The following is a 21,420-nucleotide window of genomic DNA, read 5'->3' as shown; positions in this document are numbered from 1 at the left end:
ATGCTTTCACTAATTGTCTGGACATCACATAAAATCAACGCATGTCCAGTATGAAAACTTCGAAAGTAACAAGTAGAAATGGTGAGGTGATGAATTTTCATATTCACAATAATAGATTTGCACACTGTTGCTCGTTAAACCAAATCATTTAAAAAGTTTAGTGAGGAGTTTTAATAACCGTACACAAGCTGCAGGCAGTAACTTAAAGTGCTTACAGTTCCTCAAGAGCTGGCTCATTTCAGAGCAATTCTGGAAAGCAGTGAAGTTGAAAAAAGGGATCATTTCCTTTTCACAGAATTTTGTAGTGTTGTAGACATCTACGAACAATAGTGCCATTTTATATTGAGAGTGACCATTGTTTACATTATATAATTCTGTAATGGTAGTCCTGTTGTTCTTACCTTTATTAAAATTTTAAGTATTTGTATTGATTTGTATAAATAGTCATGTTATAAATAGATATTTTATTCACAGATTCTTTTTTGGAAAGAACAAAGTAATGGCTTTGGGTCTAGGGAAGACTGCAGAGACTGAAGTACAGGATAATCTGCACAAGTTGGCAAAGCAGTTGCGTGGTCAGTGCGGTTTGTTGTTCACTAATAAAACAAAAGAGGAAGTGCTGGAGTGAGTATACAGTTATTTATTTATTTCATAGACACAATAATTTTAACACAGTAGATATGGTCACTGCTGAAGCTTCACCTTTAATGCTAAAAAATGGCTATGAAAATATATGTTAAAATTGTTTGCAAGAGCTGTTGTTTAAGCAACTCATGTTTGTCGTAATGTATCATTACCATTTGTTTTTGTCATTTAATATGTCCATTGTAAAGTATGTCAGTCTTCAGTATCATGACTGACTATACAAAGTATGTCATCTTACTAAGAGAACGGTGTATATTATTTGCGAGAAAGTAGCGGTAAATGTTTTTTAGGATTATATACCTCAGTCAGTAAAAATGGAGCACTTACGGGATCACTTTGTTGTCCACCTGTCTGTCGGTCTGACTGTTAACAAAACTTCTTCATAGGAATGGGTAGAGGTATCCAGTTGAAATTTACGTAGCATACTAAGATCTGTGATCCCTTGGCAGTTTGCAACATTTATGCTTATATGTAAATGTATTCAGAAGATATGGGCATTTACGTTACATATTTCAACACTCACAAGCTTGCTCATCAAAATGTACAGGATACTTCCCATTAACCTAGAATCATGGAAATTGACAAGAAGGAAAGTTTCAGAGTACAAGTAAAGGAAAAAACTCTGCAAAGTGATAATTTGTGATTACCAACAGTACAAGGAGAAGGTAGATTGCTACTTACCATAAAGACAACATGTTAAACTGCAGACAGGTACAATTAACCCCCTTTAATTCCTGAATACATTTCTAGATGAAAAATGAAAATAAAAAAAATTTGATGCTTTAGAGATACCTGAAATGCCCAGGAGAACACGGCAATTGTCAGAAGTATGTGTAGCTTCATGAAGAATGAGCATCAACTGGCACTGGCATTCAAAAAGTTAACCTTCCTGTTATTAGCACAGCACCGGTATATGCAAATTCGCAACACTCCACATTAAGGGATTAAGACACTAGCATGTTAGTTTTCAGCAGCAGCCTTCAGCAGAAAAACACACACACACACACACACACACACACACACACACACACACACACACACACACTCATGTGGAATGGAAGCAGCAGGCTAGAGCAGGCTGTTCCAACCAAGCTCCAGGAAGCCGTGAGTGCTCACTGCAGCAGCTCGGAGCCTGCATGGAGAGGAAAAGCGAACTCACTGCCCCCTGGCCACATGCAGCTGCAACTGATGCAATAATCCGTCTTGAATGACAGCTATGACTAGTCGCGGGAGCCCTGTACCTCTTTTGGAGGATACCTTTCTATTCATTGAGAGGGATGGTCGTCTGCAGTGTCTTGTATGTCATAAAGTATTTAATTCTGCGAAGAGGTACAATATACAGTGACATTACACAAGTCTTCACACAGCGCACTACTATCATGTAGAAGGCGTTGCTCGCAGAAAACTGGTAGCCAGGCTTAAGAATGACATACTAGGAGACTTAAGTTTAAAAACGGTTTCGTAATACGGAGGGTATCAAAACATGCTACATAGTTCGTGATCTGTAATGCGTTTATAATTTTCAGCCGAATGAGAGTGGAGAAAACACTACTGAATGTGCAATTCGAGCAAGCTACAGGGTCGCTCACATCATTGCGACGAGTGGCAAGCCGCTTTCGATGGGACCACTCGTAAAATCGTCCATGGTAGCAGTTGCAGAATGTTTGTTTCCAAGGGAGGTGCAGGCAGTTGAAGGGGTTTGCCTGTGGAAGCAAACAATGTCTCGTTGAATCCTGGACATGACAGCAGATTTAGAGACACAGCTCAGGAAAAAGGCAGAGAGCTTTGTGTTTTCAGTAGCGCTTGACGAAAGCACATACATGTCGGACTGTGCTCAGCTTGCAGTCTTTGTGCGGGTCGTCGACACGGAGCTGCAAGTAACTGAAGAGCTCTCGGATGGGGTACCACTCGATTACACCGCAACAGGACATGACATTTTTGAAGCCGTTTGTGACTCAGTGGACAATATGAATTTGCCATGGGATAAGCTCTATTCTGAAGCGACAGAAGGTGCACGACAAATGATTGGGCGTCACCAAGGTTTTTCTTCTCGTTCGAAAAGTAAACTCTGGGATGAATTCGGGAAAGACATTTTCACTCTGCAGTGTTTTATTCACCAAGAGGCACTGTGTGCTGAAACAGTAGAGCTAGATGGCGTAATGAAAGATGTCGTGAAGTGTGTGAATTTTGTGTGGCGTCACTTATGAATCATCGCCAATTCAAAGGATTCCTGAAAGATATGACAGCGGAGTATGGGAATATACCTTACCACAGTACAGTTCGTTGGCTGAGTTGGGGAAAAGTTCTTGATGTTTTCTGTGCCATTCGTGAGGAAATGTCCCTTTTTCTCGAAATGAAAGGGGAAGAAATGCGTTGACTGAAAGACATAAAATGGATATCAGACATGGCGTTCCTAGCTGACATAACTATGCATCTGAATAATTTAAATCTGCCATTGCAGGGCAAAGGGCAGCTAATCGTTGACGTGCACGACCAAATCAAAGCGTTCATGGAAAAGTTATGTTTATTTGAGAGGCAGATGAGTAATGGACATTCAACGTTCTTCAATCATCTTGCTTCTTTAAAACTACCTAAGGTACTACTTTCGGCGATTGGAAAGCAAAGTTAAAGCAGCTCATCACGTTGTTTGAAACACTATTCCGAAACCTCACTAGTTTGGAAATGGAACTTAAGGTGTTCAGCACTCCTTTTTCAGTTTCCCCCAATGACTTGTCATCGTCACTTCAATTGGAGATCATTGATTTGCAAAATTCAACTTTGTTGAGAGGTACTACAACACGTTGGATTTGTCACGATGGTATCGTTCATTACAACAACAAAAATTTCAAAGCATCACAACAATGTTGCTCAAGTTTGTGCATGTTTGGATCTACGTATTGTTGTTTTCTCAGCAGTGAAACGAGTAAAAAGTAAGGAACGATCATTTCTTCAGGATGCAACAATGAAGACCATCCTCCGCATTAACGCTGCGAACACTTTGACGCCTGATATTTTCGATCTTGTAATGAAAAGAAAATGTCAAGCTACAGGGGCCCAATAAATTTAGTATGCAATTCATTGTAAAACAGTTGTTTCTTATTTATTTCCTGGACATCGTATTTCCTGGTGTAGCATGTCACCATGTATTAGCAGCTAAGAGTGTGAGGCAGTCAATCTTGTAAGACGCAGCTGACACATCAAAACGCTTGCCTCGCCACCTGCCTCAGCCAGCCGTGCCATGTGCCGGCCCACTTGACTGGTCACAGCGAACAACACGGCTCCCTGGAGTAGGGAGCGCTCCGCGGCTCGCAACGGAGCCGACGAGCTGGAACAGCCTGGTCTAGAGGGGTTAGGGGTAGCAGTATATGGGTGGGGGGAGAGAAGAACACTATCTGGTGGAGTTTAGGGCCTAGACCACCAACAGGCACAGCGATGGAAGGCCATGGGGAAGGGGGAGAGGGAATGGAGTGAAAAGTGGTGCGAGGAAAGATGGGCAGGTGCATTGGCAGAGGGCAATGCACAAAGAGGGTAGGACACTGAGAGTAACAAGGAGGTGGTAGGACAGGAGGGGTGGAAACTGTTGGTTGGAGTGTATGTGGGTAGTATGTTACTGTAAGTTGAGGCTGGAACAATTTTGAGAATTGAGAATATTTTGTAATGATAGCTCCCAGCTGTGTGGTTCAGGAAAGCTGGTGGTGGAGGGGAGGATCCCGATGGCTCAGGCTATCTGGATTCTCCCCTCTACCTCTAGCTTTTCGTACTTGCCCTTCTGTTTTTATTTTCTATAAAAGGAAAATGTTGGGAAAGCAAGCAGAAAAAAGTGGAGTGGGAAGAAAATAAAAGATGACTTTTTCCAAAACATGTTGCAACATTCAAATAGTTATGTGCCAACCTTCTTTACTGAAGCTATCAGCTATGATAGGGGTTTCATTTATGGTGTGAAGTGGTGGACCCATATGTCATCCAGAGTAACAGATCAGTGCACAGAATTATCGAGATATTTTTTATAGTAAAAACATTGCTAGTAAATTGATTTTTCAAACCTGATTTTAATCAGCATTTATCAAATTTAGCTCTCATCTTCCATGAAGCTCTTTCATTCTTAATTCTGTGACTCCGTTTTACCATGCTTTTCTAACAAGCCTGTGGTTCCTGGGTTTAGTCCCAGTTTGGTACACAGTTTTAATCTATTTGCAGGTTTCAAATTGGTACACACTCAGCTACAGAGTGAAAGTTCTTTTTGCACATGTGTCATGTCAGTGTCACATATATTGCCAATTGTACAGTACCACACCATTCATGTTATAGATATTTTCACATGTGTTCGCAAATTAGAGATGTCTGTGGGATGGATCACTATAGAGTGAAGTATGTCAGTGTTTGGATTCAGCTGCTCATTTATGACTATTGAAAGCTAATCAGCAGGCTCCTTCACCCTGTACTAACTTTCAGTGATTATCTGTCCAAAATAAAAGAATCTTACTATGGCATGGTAATCTGTTTTATCAGTCTTAATGAAACACAGGAGTACTTTAAAAAGCTTTATGAACAAAACTGTTCTACAGATCAAGTTGACATTGGAGCTGTATTTACCAGAGCCTAAAACTAAAATGTTGTTAATATCAATTAAGTCACTGCAACATGCAGAGAGATTTTCATCGTGTATCGTAAGGAAAATTCACTCGAAGAACTCTAAAGCTATACAGACAAAATGGTTGCAGTACTTGCCATCAGGGGGCAAAATTCTAGTTCTCCTAGCAATGTGAAAAAGCTGTTTGTAGCTTTTGGAACAATTAGTTCTGTCTCAGAGGAAAGAAAAGAAGGGCACACTCATTACCCAGGGACGTTTTGGGGACAGGTCCCATTATGCTCCCAAAGGTGGCAGTGGCATCTTCCCTACCCCAAACGTGCTGTCCCTTCCCCTCCCCATGTCGCATCTCGTTCTTACCCACACCAAGCATCACAGTTCGCTTACTGCTCAGTCATTTCTGTCTGTGAACCAGCACCACCTTAGTATAGTGAATAGCAATCTATCCTTTCCATATTGTAGTTATAATTGCTCTTATTTCTGAATATGTGTTGTTCATTGCATAGTATTCTGTTTTTATGTACAAATTCCATAAGTTAGTCAAACATAATAAATTATCTATGTATATTAAGCCTGACTACCTAATAATTCTCACCAACCATAATTGAGACATTGTGCAAAAGGAAATTATGGTAAGGTTGTAGTTATTTTCTTTCTCTCTCTCACCTTTTTTTTTTATGCAGGATGATCCCAGAACTTGACTGTCAAGCTTTCAGAGGTTGTTAAGGGATACATTCTGAGTATTTTGTTATGAGGAACCCATGGTCTCCAGCGGTTCTTTACAGGCTAATGATGCAATTGTGATTTATTTGGTTTGTTACTGCAGTCACCCTAGGTTCTATGGTGTACAATGAAGAAGCCTGTGACATGATGTAAGCTCTCAGACGAAATGTGCACAATGTACACAGTGTATTCTGGCAGTCTACAGTGCAGCACATAACAACCGCAGAACTGTTGCCTTACAGGTATTGTTCAAAAGTCAACCACAACATTGTACAGCAGTACACCATCAACTGTCATACAGATGCAAGAATTACAGGAGTATGGTGTACTACAGTAGAGCCCCGGTAATTAGAACTAATTGGGGCTGAGGCTACCGCAAATTAAAAAAAAAAAAAACCTCTGATAATACAGAAATATCACTAATCAATGGGTAAATAGTGAATAAATGTTCAATGAACTCAATAATGATTAAAATAAATAAAAAAACAACATAATACATATCTGTGTTACATGTACATACATGGGCATGCATTTCCAAGTTGCATTAAGTTACATTTTAAAGAAATTGTCAATAGTCCTTTGTTTTAATATATAACATTCTTTTTAGCAGCAATGTCACGCCATCTTATAAGAAGCATGGTGTCAGTTGGAGTAGCTTCAGCTTGCTGTTTAATACAACGCAATGCCACATATACTGCTGCCAAACCCTTGGTGTGAGCGATCACTGGTGCAGTTTCTTCAGGCAATTGCTTGCTGTCACTGTCTTCAGTGAGTTCACTAACCATTTCAGCAATTGCAAGATTAGTCACTTCAGGCTGTTCATCGCTATTCATTCATGCTGAAACAACACTCGCATTTGCATTTTCACATTCAGTGAGTTATTTTATCAGTTCTGCCAGTGGTACGTCATCTTCAACTGGATTGTAGGTAACTGTTTCATTCCCTAAAATGTGGTTCCATGTAGTGTCTCCATCTTTATTTCAGACCACAAATCGGCTATCCCATAAGCCACAGCTTGTATTGTAGTTTTTTAGAAATTCCTTGATGGTTCCTTCACCTTCTGGTGTTTGTAAAAGCATCTGATGGAAATTTTTGGTGGACTTATGTAGCAGACATGTCAATGGCCTTACTGCAGTGGTGACACAATTCCCCGTCAGATAGTCAAAGTTAGTGGTGTTGGGCTTGGCTAGCACTCGGATGGGTAACCGTTCGGGTCTGCTGAGTGTTGTTGGGAAGCAGGGTGAACTCAGCCCTTGTGAGACCAATTGGGGAGCTATGTTACTGAGAAGTACTGTCCCGAGTTACAAAAACTTTTATTCATATCTGAGGACACCTATGGCTGAGGATGATATGGCAGCCTGTCTGTACCATTGGGTCTCCAATGCATGTGTGGATAGTGTGTGTGTGTGTGTGTGTGTGTGTGTGTGTGTGTGTGTGTCAGCCCAGTGCAGAATCGGTGATATTTTTTAAAGCTCTAGGCTCAGCAGACTTCCCTATCACCAGCAGCTTCTGTTTATGGTCTCCACTTGCATTCATTGCACAAGAACTGTTAACCTCTCTTTACATTTTTGTAGCCCTTAATTCTCTTAATTTCTCAGAAAATTGTGTAACCATGTGAGAAGCCACAGAAAGTATTTCACCGCAAATTTCTAGATGCCTTGTGCCGTACCACTTCTTCCACCTATCCAAGCATGCTGAACTTGCGGTAAAATCATCCTCACATTCCTTTAGCTCATTCCTAAAAAATACAGCTTTTTGTTGCAGAGTAGGCCCCAAAATTGGATTTTCTTTTTGTGCTTGTTGAGTAAACCAAATTAAAACAATCTTCAATTGTTTTTTCATACTCAATTTCTTTATTGACTCACATTCAAATGACGAAATAGAAAACATGTTTAATGAAAACTTCTCCATTTTTTTTTCTCTGTTTCTACGCCCATCTCCAACTGTCACTTCACCGAATCCATAATCAGCAGTAAGTTTTTTTAATGTTTCTTCTTTGATTAGTCTGTTCAGAATCTCCACCTTCACATACAACAGCACAAATTTTCTCTCTTGTTCCTACCACTCATTGTAATGTAGGGATTAAGAAACACACAATTGCATATGTACAGCACACTATACGTACAACAACACTTTAAAATTAACATGACGCAGGTTGGCTCACTACAGTACATACAACAGTGTCAGCCAATGTTGTGAACTGAAATGTTATCGGTATTGTTAAAAACAAACAATTGAAAATCCAGGATTGAATGTAACAATATAATGAAAAGGATAGTTGCTACTCGTCATAAAGCAGAGATGCTGAGTCTCTTAAAGGCACAACAATGACTACAGGAAAGTTAGCTTTCGACCAACAGGGTCTTTGTCCAAAATAAACAACTTACAGACATGCACAAGCTCACGCAACTCGCACAAACGTAACACAGCTGGAGCCAGACTGCATTGATGGAGGGCAGGGCAGAGAGGGGGTTTAGCAGAAAAGGAGAAAAGTAAAAAGACTTGTGGAGTAGAGGGCTGTGTAGTGCTGAAATGGGAACAGCGGAGGGCTAGATGAGTAAGGACAGTGACAAGTGAGGGTTGAGGCAAGGAGGGCTATGGGAACGTGTGATACGATGTATTGCAGAACAAGTTCCCACCTACACAATTCAGAAAAGCTGATGTTGGTGGGAAGAATCCAGATGGCATAGGGTGTGAGGCAGTCATTGAAATGAAGTACATCAAATCTGGCAGCATGCTCAACAACATGGTGGTCCAGTTGTTTGTTGGCCACAGTTTATTGGTGGCCATTTATGCACACACACTTGTGCCCACGTAGAATGCGGTTCCGGGCTTGACTCCTGGCTGAGTTGGGGATTTTCTCTGTCTGGGGACTGGGTGTTTGTGTTGTCCTCATCACTTCATCATTGTGATTCGTAATAATGGTTAGGTTGGACTGTGTAATAAGTGTGACTTTGTATTGGTGCTGATGACCACACGGTTGAGTGTCCCACAAACCAAACATCAAACTCGTGTATAATGCAGCACAGTGGTGTAGATGACATGACTAGTTTTACTGGTAGCCCTGCCTTTGATGGTATATGTGATGTTTGTGAAAGGAGTGTAGTAGGTGGTTGTGGCAGGACATATGGGACAGGTCTCATATCTAGGCCTCTTCAAGTATATGAGCCATGTGGCAAGGGGTTGGGAGCAAGGGTTGTGTAGGGATGGACTAGGATATTGTGTAGGTTTGGTGGGCGGCAGGATACCACTGTGGGAGGAGTGGGAAGGATAGTTGGTAGGACGTTCCTCATTTCAGGACACAACGAGAGGCAGTTGAAACACTGTAATTCAGTTGCCCCAGTCCTGGTTGGTACTGAATCTCAAGAGGAATGCTCCTCTATGGACAGACGGTGGAGCTTTGGGAGGTGTTGGGTGACTGGAAAGATAAGGCACGGGAGATTTGTTTTTTTTTGGTTGGGTAATTATGACCTGTAAAGGCCTCAGTGAGACCCTCGGTATACTTAGAGAGGGATTGCTTGTCATTAGGGATGCAGTGGCCATGGGTGGCTAGGCTGTATGGAAGGGACTCCTCAGTACGGAATGGGTGGCAGCTGTTGAAGTGGAGGTATTGCTGGTGGTTAGTAGGTTTGATACAGGAAGAGGTACATGAAGTGGATGTCAACATCGGGGAAGGTGGCTTGATAGGCTGAGTAGTAACAGGTGAAGCAAATGGGGGAGAAAGTGTTGAGGTTCTGTAGGAATGTGAATAGGGTGTCCTCAACCTCGATCTGGATCATTAAAATGTCATCTGTGAATCTGAAACAGGTTAGGAGTGTTTAGGAAGGATACCTCTAGATGTCCCATGAACGGGTTGGAATAGGATGGTGCCATGCGAGTGCCTATAGCCATATCCCAGGGATGAGGAACAGTTGGTCATGGCGACTAGGAAGGTTCAGATTCCGTTGGGTTTTGGGAGAGGTAGTGTTCAATGAAGTAAGGCCAAGGGCATGGATGATCTTATTTCATAGGGATGTGGCATCAATAGTGACAAGCAGGCAACCGTGTGGTAAAGGAAGAGGAACAGGGAGAGTCGGTGGAGGAAATGGTTGGTATCTTTTATATAGGAGGGTAGGTTCCAGCAGGTAATAGGTTGAAGGTGTTGGTCTATGAGAGCAGAGATTCTCTTAGTGGGGGGCACAGTAACCAGCCACAATGAGTCGTCTAGTGTGGTTCGGTTTATGGGCTTTAGGAAGCATGAAGAAGGTAAGAGTGCGGGGAGTAGTAGAGGTGAGAAGAGAGACTGACTCTGGGGAGAGTTTCTGGGATGGGCCTAAGGATTTGAGGAGAGACTGGAGATCCTGCTGGATTCCTGGAATGGAGTCACTGTGGCAGGGTTTGTAGATGGATGAATATGACAGCTGGCAGTGTCCTTCTGCCAAGTAGTCCTTGCGGTTCGAAACAGCAATGGTAGTCTTGGTCAGCTGGTAGGATTTATAAGGTTGGTTGGGATCAGTTTTTAGGTGGTTGATTGCAGTCTTTCTGCGGATGTTAATTAGTAATTAGTTTGCATGTTGAGGAATTTTTATAATGATGGTGAGGCAGGGTTTGGGGTTAAGAAATTCTGGTAAGTTAATAAGTGTGGGGGGGGGGGGGGTGCTTTGGGGGGCAGTGGGGGTGGATCAAGGTTGGATGGAGAAGTGAACTGTGTCAGGCAGGGTTCAACATTGGTCTTTGGTTGAGTTTGATTGGTAGGATTGGTGGTGAAAGTCTTAAAGTTATGAATGATTGAATTTGAGGGTGGAGCAAAAGGTGAGACCTTGACACTGTTTTGGGTCTGTTTCGATTCTGGATTCTGTGTAGTGGTGGGAGTGAGTTTTGGAGGGTGGGGTAAATGTAGGAGGTCTGAGACAGGGCTTGTCTGCTGTGAGGGGACATGGGGAGTTTTGGAAGTTATTGTGGAGGTGGTGGGCATTGTTAGCCCAAGGTCGGAGTAGTTGTTGAGCAGTTCGGAAAGTTTTTTGAGGTGGCATTGTGCTTGTTGCTCTAGTTCCTAGAGGGCAAGAGTTTCAATATGTGATATGGGATCCAGGAATTTGGGATTGGATAGCAGGAGAATTTTATAGATGGAGAGGAAGGTATTGCCTGTCAGCTGGAGCTAGACTGTGAGCAGCAGGGCATTATGGAAGAGGCAGCTGGGTGAGGGTAAGGAGGTGGCTTGGGTGGGGAGGGGGAGGGATAGCATAGTAGGGGCGGGGGACAATAAAGTGCAGCTGGGAGTGTGCAGGGACGAGGTGGAGAATGGGGAAGCTAGGTGCAATTGGGAGGTTAGATGGAGGGTGGGAGAGCAGAGAGGGGGGGGGGGGGGGAGAAGGAGAAAAGTAGAAAGACTGGATGCATTGTTGGAATGGGAACAGGCAAGGGCTAGATGTGTAAGGACAATGAGTAATGAAGGTTGATGCCAGGAGGTCTTGGGAACGCAGGATATATTGCACAGCTCAGAAAAGCTGGTGTTGGTGGGAAGGATCCAGGTGACACAGGCTGTGAAGCAGTGTTTGGTGGCATGCTCAGCAACAGGGTGGTCCTGGTCTCAACCTTAATTAGTCATTGTCCTTACCTATCAATCATTTTCCTGTTCCCATTCCAGCACTACACACCCCTCTATTTTACCAACTTACTGAGTCTTTTTACTTCTCTCATTTTCCACTAACCCCCTGCCCTCCGTCTCCTGACTGCCCCTAGCTGCCCCACTCTCCACCTCATCCCTGCATGCTCCCAGCAGCACTGTGCCATCCCCCACCCCTATCCTGTTACCCCTCCCCCTCCCTACCCCAGCCTCTTCCTTACTCCTATCCAGTTGTCTCTCCCATAATGCCCTGCTGCTCGTAGTCTGGCTTGGTCGAAAGTTTACTTTCTGACAGTCTTTTTGTTACACCTTTCTGCGACTCAGCATCTCCACTTTGTGGTGAGTAGCAATTATTCTATTCAATGTTGTTAGTGTGTTGTTACTTATTTTAATGACAAATGTTGCCAAGTAGGCACAACAATAGGGGTAACAATAAGGATGATATTCATTGTACAATTATTGTAAGGCGATTCCAATTAGTGAAGGGTCAACAAAGAAAGAGCAATCAGACTCCTTGAAACATAATGGTACCTGTCCATCTGTAATGGAAATGCATTAGCACTGTGAGACCAAGGTTATGTCTGTGAATTATGGACAAAAACTTCAATTGGAACAGTTTCATTTGTCTTGTACATGGAAAATTGAAAGAAAGTTGAAAATGTAACACACTCGTAAGTGTGTAAAACATAGATGAAGACAACATATGAAAACGGGTTTTTACTAAAGTTTTATGTAAAATTTCAATTTTCTTATGACCAGTTCAAATTTCATGGAACCTTGATTTGCTGTTGCTCAAATTACCAGAGCTCTACTGTACTTAATTTTCCTGCTAGTATCTATTGGAGCTTCATAAACTAAGCTAATCCTTTTGCACTCCCAGAAGTAGTCCATTGGTTTCATGTCTTGTGACCGATCTGCCCATTGACAACTGTGACCGATACTATATTGTCATACAAACTGTACTTAAATGTGGTTAGTAACATAGTGCAATGTGTACCAGTCCCCATCATATTGAAACCACATAAGCAAATATTCTCAACAACTCTTCTTCTAGGAAGTGTGGGAGGACAAGTTAAAGGACCATTTTGTTCAGTTTATCAGTAAATAGGTAAGGTCGAGTCACAAACTTGTTTGTGAAACCCCCTTGTATGTTAACGGCAAACTTCTGTTGATAGGATTGACACACCTGTGCATGTGGATTTCCATCATTCCACACCTGGCTAGACCTACTGTTGAACGTGCCCACCTCATGTAAACATGATACTGTTGAACATCTCTCTCATGTAAATGTGCCCTCATGTGTAAATAACACAAAAGCAGAAAAATTGGTGTTTTCTATATGTTGCTATAGGAACTAATTTGCAAATGACACTCTAAATGGGAAATGTGCTGGCTGTAGTGAGTGGGAACAGCTGAACACAACTTAATTGTGCTACTGTTGTATTACAGTCCGTAAACTTATCCATAGTACTGCTGTGTATTACTGTTAACACACAACTAACACCTCTGGAAAACAAAACAATAGACAGATATAAGCAGCACTGAATGCAGTCATCAGAACAGTGAGATAAGGAGGGCATTACTTTCGTGAACAGCAGCTATTGTGAGCAAATGGAAATAATATGCACAGCATGCACTGTCAATACTTACATTGTTGTGCACTATTTGTAATGCAATACAGATACAAAACTAATTGGGACAAAAACCAAACAAAATGCAGTAATCGGTAACAAGCTTTTGGAGACTGTAGATTCCTCGTAACAAAATACTCAGATGGTAACACTGAAATCCTCTGAAAGTTTGTTGGTGGAATTATGGTTCATTCTGTTTGTCTGAATTACCTCAGATGTTTTCAATAATCACAGAAAGTGTCTACTTGAAGTGAGCACTCTTTTAAGTTGGAATTTTTTTCTGCCATTTATTGCTTTAGCTACTTAATCTTGTGTGATAGTGTTGATGTCCATTGATCTAATGTGTATGCTTGCTTTATATTTGTTGGAGTGGATATTCTTATTTATGTTTGATTTTATTATATTATCAGCATCAGTGGTCAAGAAATTATTACATGTGTTAATTGCTTCTAAGGAATTTGTAACTTTTTAATTTTCTTGTGGTAATGGGGTAATTGTACAGTTATATGTGATGCAGTCTTCATAAGTTTCCTTTTTTTATAACACTCTACATGGCCTTTGTTTAATTAGCTGAATTATTTGTGTATTTATCATAATGCATTATTTTTCCTGCTCTTATTCTTTAGTGTTTTGAAACAATATTATGAAAAGGAAAGTTGATACTCACCATACAGTGGAGATGCTGAGTAACGAATAGGCACAACAAAAGGACTGTCACATTATACTTGTCCATCCTTAAACAACCCCTGCTCCCAACCTCTTACTGCATGGAACATATCCCTGTAATAAACCTAGATGTCAGACCTGTCCTATACATCCTCCCACTACCACCACTACCACCACCACCACCACCTACTCCAGTTTGGTCATGAACATCACCTATCTCATCAAAGGCAGTCTGTGAAACCAGTCATGCAATCTATAAGCAAAGCTGCAATCAATGTGCTGCATTCTATGTGGGTGTGACAGCCAACAAGCTGTCTGTCTGCGTGAATGGCCACTGATTGTGGTCAAGAAACAAGTGAACCACCTTGTTGCTGAACATGCTACCAAAGATGACGTTCATCGTTTCAGTGACTGTTTCGCATCTTGTGCCGTATGGATCCTTCCAACCAACACCATCTTTTCTGTATTGTGCAGGTGAGAACACTTCCTGCAATACACCCTACATTCCCTTAACCCTCCTGGCCTCAACCTTCTTTATTCACTGTCCTCACCCATCCAGCCCATTTTCTGTCTCCATTCCAGCACTACACAGCTGTCATTCCACTATCACACCCAGTCTTTTTACTTATCTCCTTTTCTGCTACTCCCCCCCCCCCCCCCTCTCCTCATCTCTCCTCTGCCCTTTGTCTAACCTGCAGCACTTCACTGTCCGCCATCCCCACCATACTATCCCTCCCACTCTCGGTCCCAGCCTCCTCCTTACCCCCAGCCAGTTGCCAGTGTGGTTTCAGTTGCCTGAGACTGCAGTCGTTTGAGTTAGGGGTGTGTGTGTGTGTGGGGGGGGGGTCTATGTCTATTGTTAATGGCCAAAGGCTTTATTTATTCGTGGGAGTCTTTTTGTTGTGCCTGTCTGGGACTCAGCATCTCCACTGTATGGTGAGTCACTGTATGGTGAGTATCAACTTTTGTTTTCATAATAAATTTATATTCCGTCCTGGATTTTCGCTTGTTTTAGTATTTTGAAATATTTTTGTATAATACATGTTTAATACAGGTGAAGACTTATTCAAATAACACATTTTATGTAATAATGTCTATATCTTCTGGCATGAAACTGTTATTTCCATTTTCATTCAGTTGTTTGTTCTACAGCTGTCTCTTAAGGTTACAGCCTTTTGAAAATGAAGTTTGAAAGTAATGAGTTAATATGTCAATGAAGGCATTAAATTTTTTATTAGGCCATAAATTTTATAAACTTATGACTTTTTTTTCTTTGTTTAGGATGTTGTTGAAGTAGCAAAGTTGGTATTTGTGCTAGGTGGCCACTAAAGCCTGCATTTAATTTTTTTTAGATAACCGATGAATGCTCTTTTCTTAACCTGAAACTGATCTAAAGCTATTTCACAAGTACCTATTACGCTGGTAGCAGCATTTAAATTTAAGATGTAACAAGGTTCATAAGGAACTTTCTGTTTTTATTTTTTGTAATAAACATCAATGTCAGATTGAACAACAAAAGCAGTCAAGTATTGAATGTCAAAAACAAATAATCAACTGTTAGCCTTGATTTTGATTGCATGTTCATAGTATAATCAGTTGATGAGGACACCACAGGTAACACAATTAAATTCGATAACTTCTTGGTGGTCTACCAGAAATTTTATTCGTTGTTGCCTGAAAGCTTTGTGTAACACCAGTAGTACATATTTTGTACTTGCTTCTTTTGTACAGGTTACTTACTGTAGAACACACATTATTAGTTTACTGTATTTTCTTAGTAACAATGCTCATGCATTTTTTGTGGTGGTGTTTATTCTTCAATGGCAGGTGGTTCGACAACTTCAGCCAGGGTGATTATGCAAGATCAGGTGGAGCAGCAACAGACACAGTAGTATTGCCTGCAGGTCCCTTGTCTCAATTTCCTCACTCCATTGAGCCACACCTAAGATCTCTCGGCATGCCTACAAGCCTTCAGAAAGGTGTTGTGACACTTATCAAGGATTACACTGTGTGTCGTGCTGGTGAAGTTCTAAAGCCTGAACAAGCTCGCATACTGGTAGGTGTTACACACATTTCCTGTGGTCAAATACACATTAACTACATTTTTTTTTTTAAAAAGTTTGTTCTATATTTTAACAAGGGCAGAAACAAAATTAAGATTTCAGTGTGTTTGCAGAAGTCTTCGCTGTGAATTGTCAAGACACAAACATCTTTACATAATTATTTTCATGTTCTTTTACTATTAAACAATAACTTCTGTCACTGTCAAAATAATAAATTCTTGCAGTAGCACACTACTTGCTTAAAACATTCATTTGCTGTGAGAATGATATTTGGACCAATAAATGTGCAGCTAGCACTCCATATCATTGAGACCCATGTCTGAGTTTGGTACTTAATTAAAAATATCTCAGCTTACCAGTTCATTAAAATTTCTGTGGTTTTCACCTGTAACAATCCTGTAGTAAGTGCAAAAAGAGGCCAAGATGTAGAGTTGCTTGAAGGAATGAGGAGACCCAGACAGTGTACTGTAAATCCTGGCAAGTATATTGTTGTGCTTAAAATAGATAACATTTTCTTTAGGAGTGGTGGTATCAGAGTGTGATAGTATTAACAAAGCTTCATACATTCAATGTGCCTTGGTGTGAAGGGAATCATAATCTAGGCATAAAACAAGTTGCAGGTAGAGTCTACCCCTGAATAATTTCGTACAAGAATGTGCGAACACAGTTTCCACAGAACAGTGATTATTGTGTGAAATGTTGATAACAGTTTGTAACACCATTGAAACTTGGGTAGGATATTTGCAGAATCTATATAGATAATGAGCATAGAAAAACTGAAAGGATAGCCAGTTGGAATATATCCACAAAATCTCACTTCATAACCTTTAGTATCAGATCTTCCTTCAGACTAGTGGCAAGTCTTTAGTCACCTTAAAAACTTCAGAAGCTGTTGGACAATACAAAACTTGAGCTGGAAAGGAAAGGGCTTGGACTTTAAAAATTTTTATGGGAGGAGTCATGAAATAACATTGCCTGGACCAGAGAAAAAATGTTTGGGTGGATATTATCAGAAAGCTAGAATTTTTAATCTAGTAGCCGGCTCTCTAGTGTCGTCATTAAGTTTTTGGGGGAGGCGAAGGGACAGTGGTGTAATAATAGTTAGACATACTGGCAACAGTTTGCCTATGACATTAATTAGGCAATTGTGAATGACACGATGCACATTGCTGAGAAGTTCCGCACACTAGTGTGAAGATAGTATCACTCTTGAGTAGTACAAGTTCTGATGGAGCATTCTGTGGAATCTGCTATCACAGAGTAGGGTTGCTCAGGAATGGAAAGTGATCCCGCAGATGTCTGATAAAAGCATTGTCCCTCTCTTGATTGCCTTGTGTGTGTCATGGCCTACTAAGAGATCATTTTTTTGGCTAATTGTGAGCAGCAATTAGTCAGACCTGAAATGTCCATCCTATCTCAGTGATTTCCACTAGTCACTCCTTTCAAAATAATGTGTGTGTGGGTGTGAGTGCACGTGCACGTGCACGTGCATGTGTGCAGGAGTGGGGAAGTTCACCTAAATTTCATTGTAGCTCATTGTGTAAATTTGCTGCAAGTTCAGGTTAAGATGATCTAAGCAGTTTCATTGTGGGAGTCATAGTTTAATGCCTGAAAGTGTATAGTCCCCATGTTGTGTAGGTTAACAGTCCATGCTGACATATGGCTGTAGACTAACATTTGTTGGGTATTGCAGTTTGTATCTCTTGTATTATTGATTAACTAATTATATTTAGAATGTAAGAGGAAATACTAAATATATTACCATAACCAGTGGCTCAGTCATAGTTCCATTAGAAAGAATACTACGCAGAGATTTACAAATTGCTGTTCAATGGTTTTTTTTTTTTTTTTTAAATATATATGCGTGTGTGTGGCAGGAGCAGATGAGGTAGGGGCAGAGGTTGGGTTGAGGTGGCAAGGAAAGGATATGCTTGAAATTGAGTTATATAGTATCTGGGGCAGAGAAAGTTTTCTTATTAATTCAGAAGCCAGGCTGTAATTAAGAGAGAAAACTTGAGTAACTTGCACTTACCAAATCCCCTTATTGAGAGACCACATAGTGTACCATAATTGGTCCCTCTCCTTCCACTCCTGGTCCTTTGCAGATTCTGTGTGGAATGAAATGTGCCTTTCTGTTTAAGCCTGAATTTAAATAATTTTATTCTCATATTATGTGATGTAAGTTCATAAAAGTAATAAATTTCTTAACTCTTATAGTTATGGGGGCTCGAATTCAGAGAGCAAAGATCTCAGCAATGTGTGACATGTTTCTTGTAGTCTCCCTCCTTGGAGCTAGTTGAATAACTGTGTGACTATCCTTCACTGACTGATCTAATCAATGAAGAAGTGCATGGCATTTTCAAGTCCCAGTTTCTCCTAACTGGTTTGGGTCCCATACCAACAAACAGTACTTCATAGTGTGTTGGAAGTGGCTTCTTTTGTGGTCAGTTACACTTCTTTGGAGTTCAACCAACAAATCTGTAGGTCATCTACCTTTCCGATGGCTAGATTCACACTTCTCTTCCATCGTGTATCATTCTGGACAAGGGTTTAGGGTGGTCTTGTGTGTTGCAGTGTGAAGACCTTGAACATGGCCCAAGTAGATATTGGGGAGCCTTTCAGTTTCAGAACAAAATTTAAAAGATATTTCTTTCACTTACACAAATTAGCATGCTATACAGATTCCAGGATTGAAGATTCTTGTGAACTGTGTGACCAGCAGTATTCACTATAGACATATATTCCAAGTAAGTAAGTAAGTTTACACTTTGATGATATTTCTGTCTTTTTGTCTAAAAAATGCAACTCATTTGTCATTATTCTCAGAACAAGACTGAAGGTTGATGCACTCTTGGTGAATTCCTTGCCATTTTTTCTTTTACCTCGGGGCTTGTATTGTTTGAGTTTGAGCACTGAACCTCTTAAACACGTCTTGATAATTATTGTAAGAAAAAAGTAATAATTCCTAACTAAGCTCTTTAGTTTCATAACTTTGTGGAGAAACTAATAATGTTATAGTTAAATCTGTGGGAGTGTGTTTCAGGTGAGTTTGGAAAAATTCTGGAAAAGGGAAATTTGGTGTAATTTTTTAGTGAAAAGCAATAACTATCATTTCGCACATGCACACAAAAGGACATACACATGTAGGGTAATTTTATTCTTCACAGGAATGCATGACATAAATAATTTGTTCTCTGTAGCTATAACACTGTAAAATTTTTGATGCTGATTGCTTTTCTTTTCGCAGAAATTGCTTGGCCATGAAATGGCAGTTTTCAGGCTTGTTATGAAGTCTATGTGGTCAAAAGATGGTACATTTGAGAAATTCAAGAGAAAGAAAGAAGAAGATGCAATAGTAGATCATAATGATGAAATGGATGATGCTGAAATGGAAGAGTATGCTAGCGAAGAAGAAAATGAATAGTATTACCTGACTGATTTACATTTTAATGTTCGTACTTATAACTGTAAATATTCTACCTGATGTTACAAAAACTTCAAACATTGTAAACTCTATTTTATGTAATTATGAATTCAGTGTAATGTGCCAGTATGTGACAATTGCAGTGTTGCAGTATTTTTAAAGAAACAAACTGAAGTAACCTATATACATTTCATATATTTATATCAGCATATATTGTAACAAAATTGATGTATGTAATATCTAAATTTCTGATGCAACTCATATACTATTGTGATATTGCTGCACGCTTGGAATTTTGTGAACTATCGAAGTGGAAAATATCTGGTAATTACAATTTTTCATAACCAGCATAAATTTACTTTTTAATACAGTATTAAATGGTTGTAATCACACGTATGTGAAAGTGAGAAGCTCGGGTAAGTTCACCTTTTGTGGAATATTGAGAGTGTGAGTTAATGGATCTACTGATAATTTTTGAATGACAATCTGCCATACTGGCTGTAGTTAGTTGTATTAAAAAGACCTAAGTTAAATGAAGACACCTGAAGTAGACAAAATACCTCAGAATTATTAAGATCTGTGAGAGAACGTACCTTGACAGGTGACAGAAATAATGAGACAAATGTAATACCCAGTGACTTCATGAAGAACGTTACAATCCCAATACCAAAGAAGCAAGTGCTTTACAGAATCATCATTTTAATAAGTCATGGTTTCAAAATACTAATGTGCATCACCTAGAGAAGAATGTGGGGTGACCAATAGAAACTGACATCAGAAAGATCTTTGATTCTGGAGAAATGTAGGCATGCATAAAACAGTACTAGCCTACGGCTCATCTTGCGAGACAGGTTGCAGACAGACAAACCTACATCTTTAGCATTTGGATTTAGAAAAATGCTTTTGGCAATGTTGACTGTAATGACTCATTGAAATTATGAAGTTGTTTCAGGTATAGGTTGAAACCTGAAATTGATATAAGTGAGATTTTTTTAGGGAAAATTTAAGTGTACATCAAAAGGATAAGCTAATGGGAAATGGAGGTGGTGGTTTTGTTGCAGTAGACTAGAAACTCAAATCCACTGTGATAGAGATTGAAGCTGCATGTGAGATTGTAAGGGCAAGACTCAATATCAGGAGTGGGCATAAAATAGTAATTACATCCTCCAATTGCCTGCCAGACTCATCTCCTGATGTAACCAAATCTTTGTAAAAAAAAAAAAACCCACTTCAGTTTACTTGTGTATAATTTACCCAATCATACTGCAGTTGTCAGAGGAGACCTAAATCGTCCAGCAATCAACTGGGAAAATTACAGCCTTTTTAGTGGTGGGCTTGATAACAAATCCTGTGAAACATTACTAAATGCCTTCTCTGAAAACTAGCTGGAACAGATAGTTCGAAACTCCACTCCTGATGGAAATATACTGGATCTAATGGCAACAAATAGATCTGACCTTGAGAATGTCGTCAGACCTGATATCTATGACCATGACGAGGTTGTGACAACAATGATTACCGAAGTACAAAGGACAAATGAAGTAAGCAGAAAGATTTATGTATTAAGTAAACTAGTTAAAAAAAAATCAGTAGTGTCATATCTCAATGAGGAGCTTAAAAACATTCAGCACTGGGCAGGAGCATGTAGAGGAACTATGGCTCAAGTTTAAAAGAATATTTTACCTTTCACTTAATATGTATGTACCCAGTAGAACAGTTCATAAGGAGAGGTCTCCTCAATCATATACAGTCACTAAAGAAACATATTAGTACATAATAGGTGTAAAACAGAGAGAGAGAGAGAGAGAGAGATATGCAGAATGAGACTCGTGTGGTTGTCAGGATGGCAATTCACGAAGACTTCTGTGACTACCATAACAGGATATTGTCAAATGATCTTTCACAAAACACAATGAAATTGTGATAGTGTGTGAAGGCTTTTAACGGCACTAAAGTTATTTTCCAGTCCCTAGCGAATGAGATGAACTGAAATTGAGGACAGCAAAGCAAAATCTGAAATGCTTAACTCTGTTTTCAAATGTACTTTTACAAAGAAAAACCCAGGGGTTTTGCAC

At 40.1% G+C, this 21,420-nt stretch overlaps 1 protein-coding gene across 1 annotated transcript in view; it reads left to right on the top strand.

The window, feature by feature from the left end:
* The window catches only part of LOC126354719 (mRNA turnover protein 4 homolog), a 37,137-nt gene extending 17,438 nt beyond the window's left edge, over positions 1–19,699 (top strand). The window contains exons 3-5 of the mRNA XM_050004574.1: positions 475–624; positions 15,686–15,914; positions 19,169–19,699. Coding sequence (XP_049860531.1) covers positions 475–624; positions 15,686–15,914; positions 19,169–19,345 — 556 coding nt within the window. The 3' untranslated portion in view covers positions 19,346–19,699. The remainder of the gene's footprint in view (positions 1–474; positions 625–15,685; positions 15,915–19,168) is intronic.
* The last annotated feature ends 1,721 nt before the right edge of the window (positions 19,700–21,420 follow it).

The sequence above is a fragment of the Schistocerca gregaria genome, chromosome 1 (assembly GCF_023897955.1).
Source record: "Schistocerca gregaria isolate iqSchGreg1 chromosome 1, iqSchGreg1.2, whole genome shotgun sequence".
NCBI classification, from domain to species: Eukaryota; Metazoa; Arthropoda; class Insecta; order Orthoptera; family Acrididae; genus Schistocerca; species Schistocerca gregaria.
The sequence above is the reverse complement of the archived record's forward strand: the minus strand, read 5'-3'. Positions and strand labels throughout refer to the sequence as shown.